Source organism: Poecilia reticulata, linkage group LG1 (genome assembly GCF_000633615.1).
Source record: "Poecilia reticulata strain Guanapo linkage group LG1, Guppy_female_1.0+MT, whole genome shotgun sequence".
Taxonomy (NCBI): domain Eukaryota; kingdom Metazoa; phylum Chordata; class Actinopteri; order Cyprinodontiformes; family Poeciliidae; genus Poecilia; species Poecilia reticulata.
In genome coordinates, this window is record NC_024331.1 from 30,992,049 (window position 1) to 31,012,893 (window position 20,845).

Sequence of the window (20,845 nt, forward strand, 5' to 3'; positions counted from 1 at the left end):
AGTCCACATTTATTGGCACTCAGGGTGAAGATAAATAAACTTAATAACATAGGCAAGTATGACTCAATCCAGAACATTAAAAGTAAACATTATTTGAGTAAAAAAAAAATAAAAAAAAATAAATCAAAACAGCGCCCTGTTGTAGTTGCATTTCCTTCCCCTAAGTGGCGGCATTACACAAAAGCAGGGTTTGTGCGTCAGAAGAAGAGAAGCGACCAATCAGCGCCGAGTTTGTGTTTTTGAATCGGTCTGTTTTGAACGTAACGCGGTTGATGTCAGCTCGGGAAAAACAACTTTATTCATCAGATTTGGAACATTGGTTCAAGTTGGCTGTTTAAGTCTGCAAGGTGAAGTATTTTAAGACTATATAACGCTCGTGTTTGAAATAATTGCAGTTAAATTTTCATGTTTAATTGGTTGTTTGTTAACTGACTCCGTTACAAGAAAACCAACTTCAGCTAACGTAAGTTTTCCATAACTTAGACGTGTTTAAATGCTCTCTGAACGTCTTTGGCTGCGTTATACTCTACTGTTATTGTTCTAAACACCTCAATAATCTAAAGATATCAAACTATGAATGCATGTTACAGCATTTAGTAGGTGTTTAACAGGTTCTGTCTGCCTGATAACTGACATCAGAAGCTAGCTTGTTCTCAGGATTTCTGCGTAAATAATGAACAAACCTACGCCTGCTAAACAACGTAAATAAGCACAGTAAATATGCTAAAACAAAACTTTAATAGTAGCAGAGGCCGGTGTTTATAAATAAATGCTAATATTTAATATGAGCACTAAGCCAGCAACAGACTAAAAATAAGTAAATAGTGACTTAATAAACATTACTGTCAGATAAACGCATATAAAAGTAATGGTGGATTATGAGAAAACAAATTTGCGCAGTAATTCAAAGTCTTAGATTTACTCTTCTATTCACTCCTAATTGTAAAAAAAATGTAATTCAGATAATTATGATTAGTCTAATGCTATCTAAGATAACATTTGATAATTAGAATAAATTATGTGACTGAATTGATTTTTCCTTTATAAATAACTATGGAATTATATATTTTGTGAGTTTGTACTATTAAAAATAAAAATTAGCTGAATTTACTTGTCCTCATGATGAAAAAGCATATAGCGGCAGTGGGAAATAAAGACTCCCCTTTGAAGGAATTAACGTTAATCTGACTCAGTTGAGTTTTTAGAGCACTTGGACACAAAAATCAAAGAAGCACTGGCCTTCATAGGAGTATTTACACTGTTAACGAAAATACACTTTTACCTTATTTTCTTTTACAGTGAAAAGAAAGAACTGGGGTGATGGCAGCAGCTGTTCAATGGCTTGTTGTAGGAGTAAACCACGACTAAACAGAGAAGCATTAAGCAATATTGCAGCTGCATTGGAAGTCTTTGGTGTATTACGTGATTGAGAATTGGTTGGGGATGTAAAAATAGATTAATATTGTTTTAAATTTGCAGCTGAAGAGGTTGTTTATGCGGACTCCAGATTGATCTTTGTGAGAGGATGTCATGGTCCAGCACAGAAGACTGGGTAAGTCTTCTTCTGCACACAGTGTGAGATTATTGCTCAGTTTGGTATCTGATGATGAGCCAGTCAACGTTTGTTGATGGTAGTCTTCCAGTAGAAGAGGCGAGCGTACTCCTCTGAGAAGCCTGGAAAATGAGACTCCGCCATCGAGGATCAGGTCAAAGCCACAATTCAGCGGTGACACAGTGAAAGCTAGCATGGTAAGTTTGTGCAAACTTTCAGAAATATTGACTTTTAGTTTTGTTTTTTTTATTTGTGGGGTGCTGTTTGGAAAGTTACACTGCCCAAAATTCCCAGATCATAAGATAGAAAATGGAGTTCATTTTTCAAAGTCGTAATTTCTCCTAGTTATTTATATAACACACTAAATATTTAATTAGCAAGCTAAGTATTTATCTTCAGCTTAAACATTTAGCTTAAAAGTAAATATTCAGTTAGCAAGTTAAATATTACATTTGCCACTAAATGTAGATTCATGTAATTAGCAAGCTAAACATTGAGTTTCAAACTAAATACTTACCTAGGAAGCTAAATATTTAGCTTTCTAATATTTAGCCTGCTAATTAAATATTTAGTCTTCATTTATAGACAAATGGAAAAACCTGGTGGAAATAAGATTTGAAAAATGGACCCCTCTTTTTGTCTCATAACCAGCTACAAAGCTCAAATTATTGATGTTATTTTTAACAGTGTAAGTTTTGCTCTATTGTTACTCATTACTAAATCTCTTCCACAGACTGACCTTCATCTCTGTGGCACACAGACCCAGTTGGGCACTCTGACCGTTCCCGTTTCCATGGATACTACCCAGTCTGTGTGTGGACTTGGAGACGTCACATTCAAAACCTTTATTTGTTCCGGAGGTGAAGTTGAGATTTCAGACTCCTCGGATGGTGGAGGACAGAGTTTGATTTTGCCTAAAGATGGGACAACTTTTACTCTTAACGCCGAAGCGGAAGATTCAGTCGCTTCACCCAGCAGGACGGAGCAATCCTGCATTGAGCATGTGGAGCGTCCATATTCCAACCGCAGCGTCGAACAGCCGGATTCGCCAATCAACTGTGAAGCCGATGAGGAGAAATGTTTAATGTGGAAGCCGTTCGCCTGTGATGGAGGTGAGGTTGACGTTTCAGACTCCACTGGATCACAGGAAGAGACGGTTCCTCTGACCCAGGACGACCTCTGGGGTCCAGCACAAGACGACGGCACAAACTCAGCCGACTGCACCCTGCTGCTTCCAGCGGAGCATGTCGATCATCTCTACTGCAGCAGTGGAAACGATGATCTCTCTACAGCGCAGAGATCAGAAAACCCCGATGGTCTAACTCTGAAGCTGCTGAACTGCAGCGGTGGCGAGGTAGAAATCCAAGCGGACGCTGATGTTGCAGATGAGACTATTCCTCTTTCTCACACCTGTTCTGGTTGCAACCACAGCATGGATCCGAGTGTGTTAGCCAGTGATTATGATCTGGAAAACAGTAAAGATCACTTAGATCATCCCTACTGCAACGTAAAATACAACTCCTCTCCTCCACCAGAGGAGGTGAACACTGTTCTGAACGTACAGCCGTGCAGCGCTGAAATAAACTCAGTGCTACCTCATGGGCAGGATGAAAAGTTTGATTGGAAATCAGGTGAATCCCAGGTCTCTGAGAAGATGTTGACTTCGCCTAAAGAGAATTACAACGAAGAACAAACGACTGACCGTCTGAAGAACAGTGAAGTTGATACTAATCTACCACCTGAGACTAACGCATCCTTAAAAGTGGTGGATGAGATTCCTGAAAACACTCCTTTAGTTGCGTCTGACTGCAGCCATCTTGACGCGTCAGCAGAAACTCTGTGGCAGCAGCAGCTGGATTCCAGATCCCACTCCGAGGCAAAGGACAGCGCTCTGGGTTCTTTGGGTCTCTGTAACTCTGCAGAAAAAGCTCCTCCTGTATCTCCTGCTATCTTAAAAGTCCTGTCTGAGTGTCCGTCAGTTGCCTCCGCCCTGCAGTTTCTCAGCCCCATCGTGAAGAGGGCGTCCCTGTCCGCGCTGAAGCGCCCCGTGGTGTCGGGTCAGGACATGTTTCTACCTGACGATTCTGCTCTGGAGGATGAGAAAAGCCTTTGGGCTCCTGTTGATGTCGACTCCATGGGGCTGTTAGCAGAGCAGCTCGAAAACCCAATGCCCCGCCCTCTGCTTAACTCCACGGTTGTAAGTTCAAAGCCACTGGAGGATTCTGGGAAGAAAGCGCAGCCGGAAACGGTGCCGCTGATTCCTGATGGCCAGTTTCAGCAGCAGCTTCGGCAGATGGCCGAGTTCCTCATGATGGCGTGTGGAAAGATGAGCGCCGGTCCTCCTGCTGCCTTCATGGCCCCCTCAGACAGAGCAGATCCTCCTGCTGCCTTCATGGCCCCCTCAGACAGAGCAGATCCTCCTGCTGCCTTCATGGCCCCCTCAGACAGAGCAGATCCTCCTGCTGCCTTCATGGCCCCCTCAGACAGAGCAGATCCTGCCGAGTCCCACAGCGTCTGTGTGGGCACCAGTCCACTGAAGATGGTGGACCACAGTCTGAACACGTCGGGAATATTTGTGAAAAAGAGGGAATTCTCTGTGACTGATTCCTGCACAGCGACCGAACCGCTCATCTGGAAGTGAGTGATGTCTCTTTCTTTTTCTTTCCAACTTTGTTTCAAATGTTCTTCTGTCTTTCCTTCATTCCTTCCTTCTGTCGACCTTTCTTTCTTTTGAAGTTTCTTTCCTTCTTTCTTTCAAAGTTTCTCTCAAACTTCTTTTCATATTTATAAACAGTGAATTTTAACCTGTTCAATCGATGATGGAGGGTGATAGATTGATGGATAGCTGTGGGAAAACGACAGAAATTTGGCCTACGATAGAGATCCGCAGTCAATCGCCATAATGCTTGTTGATGACGTAATCAGCTGGTATCAAAGCAGAGCAAGCGGGAAGCAGAATGGCGGGGAATGCAAAGGAGAGGTCGTTTAACAGGCAGGTTCAAAAAAACGTAAACAAAACGGTTACAAACATTGCATACGATTTACATCTGCAAAAACGAGTTTAAACACATAAAAATACATATATCACACTCAAATGTTATCAGATTTTTTTTTATTTGCTTGTTTCTGTTGTAAGATTTATACAAATCGTATTGCGATACATATCGTCACCGCCACCCATCAGAATGTATACTGTGATATGAATTTTATGCCATCCCTAGATGGACGGATGGGTGTAAAGTTCTCCGGTGTGGTTTCAGTTTACCTGCAGGCAGCCTGGAGAGCCTCCCGCGGCCGGAGCTGGAGCAGAGGCTGATGTCCAGCATGATCATGGTGGAGGCGTTGGTCCAGCAGCTGGCTGCAGCCAGGGCGCACCGCCGCCCCTGTTCGGGCCCGGCTCCGTCGGACCTGAGAGAGAAGCTGGTTCAGACGAACCACACTGAGCTCAGTCAGGTAAAAACACTGAACGGATCACAACTAGAGATGCAAGTTATCCATTGATGAGTGATTGAGCTCATCGATCAACTAACAACTAATTGATAAGCGGCCATTTTCTTAAAAATCTGAGTTTTCTCTTGCTTGAAGAGCATCGACTGTCTTTCTATGCCAACCAAGACGCATTTGCATGAAGTGCATCTTGCATCCCACCCCTGACCCTCATACATGTACATAGGAAAAAATTAGTAAATTTTTGCCTAAAATCTTGGAAATTTTGAGATTAATCTCAGAAATGTTGTAGAAAAAACTTGGAAATTTTTGAGGTTGAAAAGTCAGAAATTTGCAAGATAAAACTCAGAAATGTTGAGATTAATTTTACACTTCCTAGGAAAAACTTGCTAATTTTCTGAGCTCGTACATATGAAAGTTTTCGACTTTTGGAAATTGTCTGAGCTTCAAAAGTTTAAAGTTTTTGACTTTTCAAGCTCAAAAATGTCCAATTTCTTTCTAGAAGACATCTGAGATCAATCTCCAAATTTTTGAGATTTTTCTGGCAAATTTATTCCTCCTTTTATTCTTTTTTTAAAATCTACAATGGCCCTAATGTGCTGCTGTATACACCAAACTCAGTTTGGACCATTTACGGTTCTGGTATGGCACTGCCATCTTTGTCTCTGTATCAACTGGCTCCACTTCAGGATGACCAGCAGCACCCTCTGCTGGATGGTGGCTAAACTGCAACACTGAAAGAAGACCTAAATGGATTCTATACGTTAATCAATTGGAACTAATTTTAATCTAATGAACTATTAATTTGCATCCCTCATTAGCTTGTTTTGAATTTTTCTGATAAACTTTAATATTTTCATCCCTTGTTCAGACCACGATGTACAGAGATCTCTACATGGAGGCTCTGAGCCGGATCACTGAGCTGGAGCTTGATGGAAATTCCCTGCAGAATCTCGTCCAGGCTATGCAGGAGATGAGAGCTGCCATGGTGAGACAAACCTCAGAAATCACCTCAACGTTTAAGCTGCTGTCAGGGTTCGTAAAAAGATGCAATGTTTTAGTTTTCCTTGTAGAAAACCATCACAAGACACTAATTGAATTGAAACTGTTTTTTAAGTTTATTTGCATTGTTTTTATCTCCAAAGTGTGTTGCTGGAAAAGTTTGAAATCCTACCTTGAAAAGTGCTTGAATTTGCCTGAAAAGTGTATGAATCCTGATCTGTGGAACCAGATCAGGTACCACAGATCCTGAGATAAAAACGTTTTTAAACCTGTTGGACTTTCTCTGCAGTCTTCTTTGAGCAGCGACTCAGATGCAGCTCTGACCAACATGAAGAAAATGGGCGAAACCATCATGGAGGACCATCAGAACCTGGCGTCCCATGTATGTAAATTTATACCTTTCAGCTGATTGAATATGTGTAATAATTAATCCAGCTTTGTTGTGCTGCTCTGCAGTACGAGCTCATGAAGTCCCTGTTTGAGAAATCAAAGGAAACTCAGAGGAGAATCCTGGAGAAAGTGAAAGAAGTTCTTCAGCAGAGGAACAACATGGAGGCTCGGATGGAAGAAGCCTTCACGGCCAAGGAGGCAGTAAGGAAAATACAAGATCAATACCTCATATTGATAAATTACAATTAATATTTTTAGTTTTATCATTAACAAAAGTATACAGACTCAAGAAAAGGCTATTTCCTCAAAGAACACCACACTCAGAGCAGCAATTATGTCAAAACTGTACAAAAGTATATATTTTGCATTTAAAAATAATAAAAAAACTCTTAAAGTGGTAGACGTTTTAGCTTCTAATTCTGCAAAAAAAGGGACTCCTACTAAGCAGTTTTGCTGTCCAATTATTAATAAATTAATCCAAAAAATGCATGCAGTTAATTGATTTATTGCTTTTAGCGACTGGCCTACCCTCAAAATGGTTTATTTATTGACAACCTACCCCCATCCAAACTGTTAAATACATTACAATTAATATAGAGTGTGAAACTAGAGGTAATTTTAAATATGACCCAATTATGAACTAAATCAGATAAATAAATTGAAAACATTTTAAATATCCAAAATAAATAAAACAAGAGAAACGACAAATAAAATGAATTTTTAGTCTCTGTAAACAAAATTCTTTCAAAAAAAGGTTCAGTTAAGACCAAAACACCAGAGAGAAGATTTTTTATCACCCAGTTATTGGTTGACAAAAAGATGATGCAAATGGAAATTATTGAGGTTGTTTTAATATGTCGTGTGGTTAAACGATTTGTTGTGTTTTAAGCGGAGCGTTTGTGTCTGCAGGCTTTCAGTGCGATGGATCAGCTGAGGACTCACTGCGCCTCCGAAGTCTCAGCTCTGGAGAAAAGTGTCGGATCTCAGGAGGAGCTGCTAGCGGCTCTGAACCAAACCTACCCGGATCAGGTAAACAAAACGACTGGAGGTGCAGAAAATAATGATGGATTCTACAGGAAATCGCAAATCAATGGCACGGATCACGTCCGATTCAGACTTGTGGGAGCTATGTATATACGTCATTTAAATTAGACATTTATCCTTAAACATATTTTTCTTTTAAGATAAACTGATGTAATTTGATTGTCCAGTATGGAGCCTTCCAGAATTGTTTTAAATAAATGTTTTAAATAGTTTCTGAATCAAATTTTGACCCTAAAAATTGTAATTGAATAAAATTGTTTGACGCTGAAAGATTTGCATGTCTGTAAGAACGGCCTCCTAACCTGCATGGTGTTGCTTCCTCGCCTCCTGCAGGTTGCTCTGAACCGGACCTGCCAGGAAACGCTGAGCTCGGCCGCCGATCTTCTGTCCCGAACTGCAGAGGATCACTCCAGCCTGATGCAGGAGGTACGCTCAGCAGAGAAGCAGAAAGGTTTCCATTTCCAGCAGGGTTAACTAAAACCAACGACGTAACATTTGTTGGTTGTGATTTTTGCAGTTCATAAATAAAAACTGTGATTAATGGGGAAAAACTGACTAATTCAAACTAAAACGTACTGAAATTATAAATATAAAATCTTTGCTTTTGTGTTAACCTATTTATTAACCTTTTGAACTGATGTGAAATAGATTTTTTTATTTTTATGAAAAAAACTAAAACTACTACTATAACTAAAAATGTTAAATTGAAACTAAGCAATATTGAACTGATAGCTACTAAAAACCAGCGATCTCACTCTAAAAACTGATTAAAGCAACTAAACTATAACGTTATACTCTCACACCCTGGTTTTCTGTCTGCCAGCTCCGCAGCGTGCGAAGCCTCCTGCAGAAAACGGCCCCGACGCTCCTTCAGCTGAACGAGCGAGCCGCCGCCGCGCTGAGGGAGAGAGACGAGCATCGGGCGGCGAGAGAGCGAGCCGCCGAAGAGAGAGAGCAGGTCAGATGAAACGCGCTGGATTAGGCCGTTTAATCTGAGGTGGAGCAGATTATTGGAGGGTAAACTTGTACTTTGGGGAAAGTGGCTGTGTGGTTGGTTCTGTAGCGAACTTTCTCATGTTCAGGTGTTGCTTAGCAACATGGTTACCGTGGCGATCGGTCCCATCGATGTGGAGGCTCGGTCCTGAACCCGGTCCAAACATTTCAGGATTTCTTCACTTGTCTTTAAACTTTCAGTGAAATTCTGGAAATTAAAGTTCAATAAGTCTGATTTAAAAAAATATTAGTTTCCTTTCTGATCCTCTTTTCCTTTTTACCTGTCTTTGCCTTTTATCTTTATTTCCTTCTTTCATTTGTCCTATCTTTTATTTTTCCTTTTCTTTCATTCGTCCTTTCCTTGGGTTTGTCTTTTGGTTTTTGTCCTTTATTTTATCCGTCTGTCTTTTCATTCATTTTTCATTTAATTTTTTATTGTTTGTTTTTYGTTTGGTTTTTTGTCTGTGCTTGTGTCCATTCATCTTTTTATTGTTTCATTTGTTAGTCCTGTCATCCTGCTGTCCCTCTTTTTGTCTTTTCATTTGTTCTTTTTGCTTGTCTTTTTGTTCATGCATCTTTTATTTTGTTTGTCCTTTCTTCTGTCTTTGATTTCGTTCATCCTTTTCATTTTTCGTTTTCTTTCTCCCATCATTGTGTTTCATGTCTTCCGTGTCCTTCGTTCCTTACATACGTAGTGAAGTGTTAGGTTTTGTGTTTCATATTAAAAATTGGCCTGATAAATCGGTCTCATTCTGGAATGTTGACAGTAAAAATTTGTGTTTTAATTTAGATCAGTTCTGTGTTTGGCGGTTTAGCTTGTTAAACTAAAAGCGTCGTCTCCAACGATCCTCTGCTCTACAGATTGAAGACGAGCTGAAGGAAACTCACCTGAACCTCCAAACCGCCTCGCAGCAGATCAGCGATTTAAATCTGCAGATCACCATCCTGACATCAGGTGGCGTTTCATTCGCTCCTCGCTGTTTTTCTGCCTCTCTCAGCGTTTCAGACGTTGTAGTTTCTGTGTTGGTAAATTTCAGAGATGGGGGTCCTGCGGGAGAAACTAACGGCGGGAGAGGAGGAGTCTGCTCAGCTGGAGAGGAAGGTGACGGAGCTGTCTGCGACCATTTCCTCCACGCTGGCGTCCTACGCCTTCCTGGAGCAGGCGCTCGCCGCCGAGACCACCAAGTAGGATCCAGGGGTCAGAGGTCAGGATATCTGGTGATGAGGGAAACCTTTGCTTTAACGCAGCATGTGGGTTTTTCTGTTTCTGCAGGATGCAGCAGTCCTGGAAAGACTTGCATGAAGCCAACGAAAGAGCAAATCAGTAAGCGCCGACTTTGGTTCGATTTTAGGAGAAGTTTCAACAATTTGAGAGAATTTATAGAAACTCAATAATTGAAGAGGAGGAAGGCTTTTCAGATTCCCAGACTTTATTTCCCATCTCTTGTTGTTTCCTTCTTTTATTCACTCCTTTCAGATCCTTCCTTCCTTTTTTTCCTTTCTTCCTTCCGTCTTTCCTTCCTTACTTGCTTCCTTATTTCCTTCCTTCTTTCTTATCTTCCTTTCTTGCAGATCCTTCCAGTCTTTTTTCCTTCCTTCCTTCCTTCCCTCCTCCCTTTCTTTCCTTTCATTCAGTTTTTCAGTAAATTTCTTCGCCTGTTGTGTGTTTTCTCTCCTGTTCTCCTCCAGGCTGCAGGCGTCTCTGTCGGGTTCAGAGCAGCGGGTCAGTGAACTGGACTGGGCGCTGGCTGAGAGCGACCAGCAGCTCGGTCAGCTCCAGAACCTTTCCCAGTCTCAGACGGTTAAGATCCAGCAGCTGCAGGAAGTCTGCGCCCAGCTGGGCGGCGTGCGGGAAATGAACGAGGTCAGCTGGAAACCCGTCACGTTTTCGTGACGCTTTTATTTTGAAATTAGCTTAAATCCCCATAAGATTAAAAACCTAATATTGGCTTCTTAATCAGAAACTGTTTTTAGTTCTGTTGTCCAACCAACAATCACTTTTTGCACAAACCGCAGAAATATAAAATATTTACTAAAAACCTGCAAAATTGCTAATTAAGACTTTTTTATTATGCTTCTTGGTGTCCAGTGTTCACTATTTGTAAATATAACATTTGCGTAATTAAGTGTGAATTTCCATTGCAGTTTCACACTAAAAGAACAAACTGCATTTCTGCAGTGTTAATGTTAATGGAGCCACAAAAGTCACAGGAATCGATATGATCAGCTGGTGTTGGTGTGACCAGCAAGCGAGTAAACAATCTGTTGAAGATGTTACTGTAGTTACAGTACCTACAGTACTGTTACTGTAGGTACAATCATCCTTTTCTGGCTTCTCATTACTTCATTTACAGATTTTATGGTAAATGGCACATTTACCAATTGTATTACTTTTGTAAGGTGATCTAATACCCTCGTTACTACAGTGTTTGTAAAATGCTAAGTTTTACAAATTATGGAGTGGGCTTCTTGCAACACTTTCAAACTCCTATCTCCAAAAATCCATGTGTATTCAGAATACCATTCATTAAAGGGGGACGTATTATTCAAAATTTATATTTGTCATGTTTTTAATACTCCCGTTTTAGTTTCTACTGCTTCTAAAAACATCCTAGAAAAACATGTAGTTTTTGGCAATATGTTAATGTTTTTCGGCGTCTGGAAAATAAGTCGTATCAAAAACCTTCAGGGTGTAACGTCCCAAATTAGCAGGCACTGCCCGATACCTGGCAACCCCAGCAGCGTTCCGCCCGTTACCTGGCAACCCCAGCAGCGTTCCGCCCGTTACCTGGCAACCCCAGCAGGGTTCCGCCCGTTTCCTGGCAACCCCAGCAGGGTTCCGCCCGTTACCTGGCTGAGCTTCAGCAGGTTTAGTCAGCTGGTTTTACCGCTGTATGCACTGTGCAATGGCTGCTGGAAAAGACGAGTGTTTTGTTGTGGACTAATTATCCAGAAACCAGTTGCTACATTCTTGTTGATTGTGTAGAAGGTTCCACTTCTGCTTTTCAAAGATGTATGGTTGTATGTCCACACCCCGCGCTTCATTTCAGCCATTTTTTATTTCAGTTCCTGCAGATGGAGAACGAGGTGGCGAGGGAGCAGGTGGCTGAGAGCGAACGGATGCTCAGGAGCAACCTGCAGGCGCTGCGGGAGAGAAACATCGAGTGCGAAGACCTGAAATCAGAAGTCTACAAACTTCAGTAAGTTTGTTTCGTTTCTAGCTAGTTAAGATTCTCTAATTTTTCATGCAGGTTTAAATCGATCTGTGTTTTTAAAGGCTTGAGAATCAGAGTCTGAGTGACGAGCTGGAAACGGGCCGATGCTCAGCCGGCGCCGCTCGCATGGAGCTGCAGGAGAAGATGGCTGAGGTGGTCACTGAGATCACCGTCCTCCATCACACGCTGCGCGGCCTGACCACAGAGCTGCAGGTTTCCCTTAGCAACCAGGTAATGAAACCTGAAGCATAAAGGCTAAGAGAACAACACACTCAGAGCAGCAAGGTAGACAAAACTGTACAAAAAAATATAAACATCTTTATATAAATATGTTTCACCCATTTTTAGCTTCGGCTGGTTCAAATTCTGTTACAAAATCTCCTGTTTAGCACAATTTTCTGTCAATTATTAATCAATTTATCCAAAAATTGATTAATATTGGATAAAACAATTTATCCAATCCAAAAACTAATAAACTTATCAGAGCCCTCTCTACTCTATATTGAGTTTAAATTGAGGAGAAATTATTGAGCTCTTCACGTTTTTGAAATTATTATTTTAGCTGCAAATGCATCCATCCATTGCTACAAATGATCACGAAAGGAATGCTATTGCATTTTAGGCAATTAAATGTTTGTTTTCTTACTTAAAAAAATTTATTATTAATTTGCATATTTTAATGTATTTCTAACATTGCTTAAAAGGCTCAAGTGGTTAAATCAAAATCAGCCAATTTGCTTACACGATTGTCAGAACAATCAGTTACTGAGATAATTGTTGTCAAAGAAAGACAAAATAATAAATCCTTCAGCTGGTCGTATGATTTTTAATAAAAGAAATTCAAACATAAAACGACCCAGAAATCCTGGAGAAGCACTGACCAACACCACTAAAAAGGACAAATGGTCATGAAGAAGATCAGTTGTTGCTTCCCTGAGAGTTTCTATTAATCTGAGGCAGTAAATGCAGCGTGTTGAGAGTTTTAAGCACATTTGTATGCTTAATTATTTGGTTTTCAGAGGGAAGAACACCAAAAGCAGAAAGAGTCGGCCATGTTCTCCGGTGCAGCGCGCCATCAGACGTCCAGCTCCTTCGTCGACAGCGTCATGGTGGCTTTAACGGCCGAGAAGGAGGAAAACGTCAGAACAGACTCGACTTTAGGTGAAAACTTTTTAACTAATATGAGTTCATTTGTTTATTTATCTGGATCCCCATTCGCCGTTGCCGTGACAATGGCTGCTCCTCCTGGGATTCATGTTATTAAAAGAACAAACAGATATTTATTACAAAAACAGTGACACACGCTTAATATAGCAATGGTAATGAATGTTAATTCATGAATGTAAAATTATAACATTTTCATGATGAAATGATTAAGAAGACTCTTTTAAAAGCTCCAGCATTTGTTATATTTGAAACAGATGAAGGAAGTGATTTCCAGGTTTTCATTCCTGTTGCACACTGACAGGGTAAAAAAAAAAGTATTTTAAAGAATGATTTGTATTAAAATAGTGTAGAGTTTGGCTAAGTAAAAGTTTAACATTTGGTTGTTTGCTACAACATTTCTCTTCCCCTTGGGATCAAAAATGTATCTTTTAATTGAATTAAACTTTTGTTTGTTTTCATCAACGGACAGTTATTCAAAAAACATAAAAAATTTGAGAAGAAATTAATAATATTTCACCTTTATCCTTGTATTTTGCTTTCAAATAATAAATTCTGCTTCACATGCTGATTAAAAATGTTGATTTGAGTCTGATTTGTGATCTTTGTTTCCCCTCAGATGCATCAGAGCCACAGAGTGACGGGTTTTTCAGCGAGACGAGCGCCTTCACTCGCATCGCAGCTCTGAACCCGAAGACGATCTCAGACCCGGTCCAGGATGAAGAGGAGGATGAGGAGGAGGAGGAGCAGAGCAGCATGACGGAGCTCCTCTCTGGCCTCAGCAGAACCGTCGCAGAGCTCATCAGCACGCTGCAACAGGCGCAGCGCTGCAGAGACGCGCAGCTGCAGGAGATGCACGGCACCATGTAGGTGGACGATACCAGGCAGCAGATATAACCTGATTTATCTGGATTTAATGCATAAATACTTTTATTACTTACAGTTACTGTTTAAAATTATACAGTGTTAAGGAAAGAAATGTCTGACATGATTTCAGACATGGTCCAACAGCGGAAAAGTCAGCAAAAGCTTTTCGGATGTTAAGATCTGTCGTTTGTTTTAGTTTTTCCACACATAAATGTTTTAGCTTACCAAACTATTTTTAATGTCTTATATATTTAATTGGAACGTTAAGGATAAAAGTTTGTCTAATTTTTGGGTGATCGGAGATCGGTTGATACTTAAATGTGAAGACATTCTTATCTACCTTGGCAACAACAACTTGGGTCTTAAATTTTTTTATTCCATGCTGTTCCAGCGATGGCCTGCAGGTGGAGCTGCAGACCTCAAGCAGCAGGCATCAAGCTGAAGTCCTTGAGTTGAAGCAGGAGGTGCGGCGCCTCAGCAGCCTGGTGGAGAGAGGAAACCAGGCTCTGCAGCAGAAAGCTCAGGTCTGGACTCCTGATGTTTCTGCATCTGTTGTCGGATTGCAATTCAGTCCGACAAGTTTAAATGTTTTATTTTTTTTCTCCTCTTAGGACGAGAAAACTCTGACGAAGCTGATGGCAGACGTCCAAGAGGCCCAGGAGATTTTAAGCAAACACAAGAGCGACAACAATGTATAACTTAAAAACCCAGATATGAGCTTTAAGGAAACATTATCAATATTGTTATTCAGTTTTGATGTTTTAAATTTCCCCCTCAGGAGTTGCGAAGGGATGCGGCGGAGCTGCGTCGCGCCCTGCAGCAATCCACAGTGGAGTCCCAGTTCCTGCGGGAGGAGCTGAGGAGAACCGGCGGCCCGGCGGCGGCCCCAGCTCACCACATGGAGGAGAAGATCCAGCTGCTGAAGAAGGTCAGTACTGCTGCTGATCACAGTGGGTAAAATAAGCATTGATCACTATTTTCCAACATATTTCTGACATAAAATTTTCACCAGCTGTTGCTAACAACCTGAGTGGCTATGTAAGCAGCGTTTTGGGGAAATTGTAGTCTGTATTTTTACCGAAGTGTTATGATGATGTCACAAACTTTTTAACTGTGATGCTGTGAGGATCTGGAGGAGCTAGCTAAACATTGTCTGAAAAAAAAAATCATCCTCCTAACACTTCCTGTTGTCTTCTTTTGCGTTTCCATCAGTAGTAACATCTGGCAGATTACTTGGGTTGATCACATGGCTCACGTAATGATAAAAATGTTTCCAGTGCATTTTTTTTTTCGCGATTGGCCTGTTTCCATTACAGATTTATATTTGTAATTTCAATTTGTGCAATTTTATGGTTACTGAAAATAATAGATGGATTTCAACTTATTTATTTTTGTTTCTCTCTGTGTATGGAATAGTTGGGTTTCTACTTGCTGAAAATTTCATACCAATAACACTTTCGAAGATATGTTTATTATAAAAAAATCGTGGCACATTCATTACTTATTTTATCTGTCGATTTGTGATTGTTGATGTTTTTGTCCACCAGGTGGAGAAGCTGAAGGCCAGTCTACAGGAAGCAGAGCAGGCCAAATTGAAACTCCTGGAGAGAGCCAAGCGCCATGTGAGTGCTGATTGTATCTGTGGGCTCACTGTGATTTCTGTCCACACACCTGTGTGGGAAATACCTCACAGTCGTCGTGTTTATTATCATCACATCTCTTTTAGCAAATCATCCACCAAACCAACCAGCAGAAGTCTGAGAATGAGCTCCAAATTTTAAACCACATGATCAATAAAGTCAGAGAGGTGAGGCGTTTATTCTGTTGTGGTTCATATTTGTGATTTTATCTTTTTATTAACGTTTGATGGACATGTTTTTATTTCCTCACAGACTCTCCTCTCGCTGCCAGAAGTGGTGAAACGTTGCGAACAGCTGCAGCAGCTGGTGGATTACATCGGCTGACGGGTTTCTGGTTGTCGACACGTGTTTAGATTATTTATGTTTTTTGTGTTCATTGACTTGTTTTTAATCTTTAGAATGATTAAAATACCTTAATATGTTGGACATGTAATTTCTTTTGTCAATAAATTAAAAATCAACAATATAAACATTAAAACCAGTCTCGTTCAATCTTGATATTTTCTCTTGCATTTCATAAAACTCTTTTCTGGTTCTAAAAAAAGGAAACACTTTCTTGGAACTTTACTGTAATGCTGGAGTCCAAAGTGTGGCCCAGAGGCCATTTGTGGCCCTTAGCATGATTCTGTGCAGCCCTTGTCCATAATTCAACATTAGTTCATAATTATTTATCTTTTATCAACCAAATTTTTTTGTTTTATTTCTATTTTTTGTGCTGGATTTCTTGTCTTTCGGCCAGAACTCCGTTGAAAAAGATGTCTTTAATCTCAATATACCACCATAACATTGACATACCACCAAAACATTGAGTAACTTACTCAAAAGTAGAATTGGGATGTACCAATTTACTATGTAGAATAAGAAAGTTTTAAGAAAAAGAAGGATTCTATCAGAATGTTATTGTAGCCTGGAATACATCCTAAATGATTTACAGATACTGTTTTGAAATCAGGCTAATACATTCAGTCAAAAATATATTTAGTGTATTAGCTTTAGGGTTGTAACAGCTTGAGATCAAAACTAAGTGATATGTAAATCAATAGTTACAGTAATATGAGAAAATGTGACTTTTATTCCACCTCTAATTTGTGTTCTTTAATTCCTCTATTGAGTTATCCAAAAGTCCCAGTTTTGAATATACCTTTGATTTGAATATGTGCCTTCTTTAAGTGGTTAGAATCATAAGATGGCCGCCACTTTGAAGTGACCGTTTTTATTATGTGTATGGCTAGAGTAGTTAAATTACAAACTTTAGATGGGCTTTCACAAGTAAAGAAGTATAAAAATGACAATTTTTTTTTAGAAAATAAGTAATGAGATAATTATGCAGGCATTGGACTAATCACCTTAAGGTCCCTTTAAAAAAAACAATGAAAATCTGGACATTAATCTGCGAAAGCCCCTGACAGTTTGATCACTTTATATACATTACGATTATACAGTGAGGTCTTGAAAATACAGCTATTTGCCGTAAACATAAATGTTTCTGGAAAAAATATATAGAATTCGTCGGGTTACTAAGCTGTACTGCAAAGTTTAAATGTACCGATGCATTGTGGGATATTTAACGGCTGGAGGCGACTGTTCGCGGGCTTGAAAACGGGACCAATAATGACTTCGATCGGGTAAGTTGCTTTTGAGTCATATTTAAAAAAAAATCTTTTTTTGTGTCTGTTAGATGACAAAAAATATTTTATGTGGTTACATCGAGCTACTCAAGCTTCTATCGTTTTTGTTTGCTAAAATTAACTTTTGTTAGCTTTAGCTAAACTAGCATCTTGGGCATCTTGTGCAACGCAAGTGGTTTTTAGTTCTGTTTTGATGTTTGTGTTTCATCCAAAATATGCCGATGGTTACATTATTAGCCAACACTAATGTTAGTGGTGACATTGGGGTAAATATTTTATTTTTTTCAGTCATTTTTGGTGGCAGCCCTAAACTGGCATGTTCTATGCATAACTCTGGCATACTGTGTCAGGCCACCTAAAAAGGTTAAAGCTTAAGGAATTAATGTGGTCCAAACTTAATTCAACACAGCTCATAGTGTTGAATTAGAAACTCGACCTAATTATTTGATTCAGCTGTGCTGAAGCAGAGAAATATCTAAACATCTATATGTGTTTCCACACCTGACAGTTCTGTAGATTTAGTTTGATTAGGGCCAAAGTTAACAATATTTGTTACATTATTAGCTGGTGCAGTTCACTTTCACACTGCACTGTATGAAATTAACCAAATCCTTTGAAAAACCTGTACTCCTCACCTGTGGCAGCGCTGCACCAAGAACTGCTGAAGGAAACTACACATAAACCTCAGAAGAACTCACTGAGTGCAACTTCTTTCTTCACCACAGGTAAGGAAAAATGGAGTAGCATCATATTTTAGTGGTTGTAAGATTTTCCTGTGTTTTTGATAAAAGACCATGAGTTATTTCTCCCGCTAACACTAGACTCGTGTGTCTGTTTTGGTTGTATTTACCCAGAATACCCTGTTTGTTTCCTGGTTTTGGTGCGGTCTCCTGTTCGCACAATATTCACCTATGCATTTGAACCGCAATAGAGTTAATTTCAACCGAACCGTGACTGAAGTTGGTTAACGGATCCGAGTTCGATTGCATAGTCATACCTCCCCAAACAAACCAAACTTTCTACACAAACTAGAGTTGGATTAAAGTGAACCAAACCAGACGACTCTTAAGTTGCATTCTAACCCTTGACGACTGGAGTTTGACACCTGTGCAGTTGAACAAACTATTAAACAATGTGACCTTTCTTTTTTGTAAAGCAGACACCTTTTCAAAATCATGTGACATTCCTCTTTGATAACTTTGGTTGAAAAAGTAGAGACAGTGATGATGAGAAGCAGGAAGACGATACATCTGCCTCGTGTGTTTACATTTGGTTCTCCCGCCCAGCAAATAGACAAATAGAAAAAATCCTCAACAACAGATTCGAAGCAAATTAAATGAACTAAAGGTGTGAAAGGAAAACACCCTCACAAAAACATTACAAGATGATTTGAAACACAAAAAACCTCGTCTTTGTGCTCCAACTGACTTGAATGAAATTAGACATGTATCTCTGCAGATCCCTGGTATCGACTCATTAATTTGTGGATATAAAAGTTTCAGGATGGGAGCTCTGCATGACTGAATGTGGGCACCCCTCCTTCAAAAAAAGTTGCATAAAATGAGTTGGAACAACTTTCACTCCCATTGTTTTTATATGCAAATAAGCAACAGAAACCCTGGTTGGGCCCAACTGGCTGATACCTTTCCATTATCTAGCTTTGTAGCCTCCAGGCAGCCTCCGCCCTGGGCAGAGAGCCATATTGCTCATGTTAACATCCACCACTAAAGACATAAATAATTTAATTTGTGGTCAACACCAAGCGACGGTTTTCAGACATGTGATGCATCATGGATTAAGCAGCATAATTGACATTTAATATGATTCACATCATGGATTTGCATGAAACTTGGTAGTCTAATTGTCCAGCTAAGTTGCTTTTCTGACTGACAAAATGCTTCTTCAGCTGCATCTCCTTGCTTTCTCTTCTTCCTCTTCTTCTTACACAACAGCTTTCTGCAACATATGATGGTCCATATTCACTGGTTTGAATATGGACAAAATTATACCAAGAGCTTCAAATTTTTATTTTTTTGAGTGCAATGCATGTCACTTTTCTAAACAAACAAACAAAAAATTTTATAATCAGGTTTTTAATTTGCAACATAATTTAAATGCCCCCAAAATCTTTTTTAAACAGCTGCTTCCAAGCTTTTCAGTTTAGACCCACAAAAAATCCAAATATTGATTGGAAACGAAGAATATTAAAAGCTGAGATGCACAAATAATGCTTATAGATAAAATTTTTATAATATTTCTACTTTCTACACTTCTCTACTTCTGATTTTCATGTACTACAACTCTTGTAGTAATAAATAAAGGCAAAATATTCACACTCCTTTAATATTTCCTTGTTTTATCATGTTGCAACCAGAACCATCTGGGTTTCATATTATAGTCAAACACAGGTGGCACAAAATTTTAAGTGAAAGAAAAAGAATAGATGCTTTCTAACATTTTTCTAAGTAAAAACCTGAAACGTCTTGGATGCCTTTGCATTCCCGTCCCGCATGAATCAACAACTTTCCGCGCAGTTAAAAGCTGCGAGTGTTTTTGGGGGAATGTCTGCCAGCTTTTGGACGTCTTGCAACTGAATGTTTTTTATACATTCTTCTTTGCAAAAAAATTAAAATAAATCTCATGCAGTTTAAACAAAAAGTGTTTGAAGTTTGAAAACTTTGCCACAGATTTCCAAGTCTTCGCAATCGGCTGCACTACATTCTAGTTAGGGGTGTCAGAGTAAATGGGGTGAATGGAAAGTGCATTCCACATTTACAGATTTTATTTGTGGTTGTTGTTTTTTGTAAACTATGCATTAATTTACCTACATTTGTAGAGGTGTCAGAAAATCCCTTTTACGTTTGTGTTTGTAATGTGACAAAATCTAGAAATTAAATGTCAACATGTTTTGCCAGAGAGCATAAATAGGAATGCTCTTTAACTGTCTAAAATTCCAAGTAACTTCACTTTTTTTAAACTTTGCATGGTTGCTTAACTCATTCGTCCGTCAGGTTTTTTTTTCCCCCTGCATGTAGGTTTCTGTGGAAGTTTGTAAAGGTGTAGTTAATCAGAAGGTAAATATTTGCTCAGGTTGGATGATTGCTCTGCTCAAGCCTTCTCCCAATATTGTTAGACAGTGTCTACTATGTACAGTTGCAGGTTCTATTGGTTTTCTAGTTGTATAACTGGGTAATTTTAGGTTGTTACATTAAATGTAAAAGCATTTAATGAGTGAAATTATTGCGGCTTGTCGTGTTCCTCTTTTCCAACTAAGAATTGTAACAGAAAAAAAGCCTAGAATATAGAAACATATATCTGATCTTAATAAGATAAGATCTATATCTGATCTTAATAAGATAAGATCTATATCTTATCTTATACAAAAATCATAGAATTTCACATTTAGAGGTCAATAAATGAAGCATTTAGGCAACAAAGCTGGTTTAATGGACAATAATGAAGCATTTCCCTGCGAGTCTCGTCTTGTCAAATCCTCAGACTGAGGAAGAGTTTTCTGAGCTCCGTGTTGGTTTTGTGGGATGAAATATCGAGTTACCAAGTCAATTCATTTCCTTGATTAGTGAAGTGAAGTGCTAAGCTGATGTCTGGACATGATAAAGTGGAGTCCGGTCACAGTGAGTGGTAAAGCTGCGGCTCCAGACGACACTTCAAACCAGCTGAGCTGAGACGCCGAAGGAAGCAACACAAAAAATAATGCTTCTCTCTATTTAATTTGGTAGTTGGGACCTGGATAAATTATTTTAATTTACTACTTTAATAAGTATTGCTATAAGAAATATTTTCCACTCTTTATATAATGAAACCCGAAAAATTGTTTTGTTTGAGAACGATTTAAGTGCAATGGTTTACCAGTAATTAAATGTTTTTTATTCATGAAGAAAA

General features: G+C 39.4%; 1 protein-coding gene and 1 long non-coding RNA gene across 7 annotated transcripts in view; both read left to right on the forward strand.

The window, feature by feature from the left end:
• Nucleotides 1-182: 182 nt before the first annotated feature.
• Nucleotides 183-15,812, forward strand: spag5 (sperm associated antigen 5). The gene is made up of 25 exons (XM_017304703.1): nt 183-347; nt 1,480-1,552; nt 1,636-1,749; nt 2,286-4,189; nt 4,813-5,005; nt 5,871-5,987; nt 6,291-6,383; nt 6,458-6,592; nt 7,301-7,420; nt 7,769-7,861; nt 8,259-8,393; nt 9,290-9,383; nt 9,466-9,613; nt 9,702-9,752; nt 10,118-10,292; nt 11,495-11,628; nt 11,706-11,874; nt 12,663-12,804; nt 13,427-13,673; nt 14,066-14,198; nt 14,286-14,366; nt 14,453-14,602; nt 15,222-15,296; nt 15,401-15,481; nt 15,567-15,812. The coding sequence occupies exons 2-25, from the start codon at nt 1,526-1,528 to the stop codon at nt 15,636-15,638; spliced, it is 4,683 nt and encodes a 1,560-aa protein (XP_017160192.1). The 5' UTR covers nt 183-347; nt 1,480-1,525; the 3' UTR covers nt 15,639-15,812.
• An 889-nt stretch (nt 15,813-16,701) lies between these two features.
• The window catches only part of LOC103472963 (uncharacterized), a 68,790-nt gene continuing 64,646 nt past the window's right edge, over nt 16,702-20,845 (forward strand). The window contains exons 1-2 of one of the 6 annotated variants that reach the window (XR_001776711.1): nt 16,702-16,939; nt 17,587-17,667. This is a non-coding gene — a long non-coding RNA (uncharacterized LOC103472963). The remainder of the gene's footprint in view (nt 16,940-17,586; nt 17,668-20,845) is intronic. The other 5 variants (XR_534955.2, XR_534952.2, XR_534957.2 and 2 more) reach the window with 5 other exon arrangements.

What these genes read in the sequence shown, in the direction of transcription:
- spag5 (XM_017304703.1), top strand. Translation starts at nt 1,526, where the DNA reads ATGTCATGGTCCAGCACAGAAGACTGG. An exon ending in ACCGAACCGCTCATCTGGAA is followed by an intron (nt 4,190 to 4,812) that starts GTGAGTGATGTC and finishes GTGTGGTTTCAG; the next exon opens with TTTACCTGCAGGCAGCCTGG. An exon ending in TCAGAAGTCTACAAACTTCA is followed by an intron (nt 11,629 to 11,705) that starts GTAAGTTTGTTT and finishes GTGTTTTTAAAG; the next exon opens with GCTTGAGAATCAGAGTCTGA.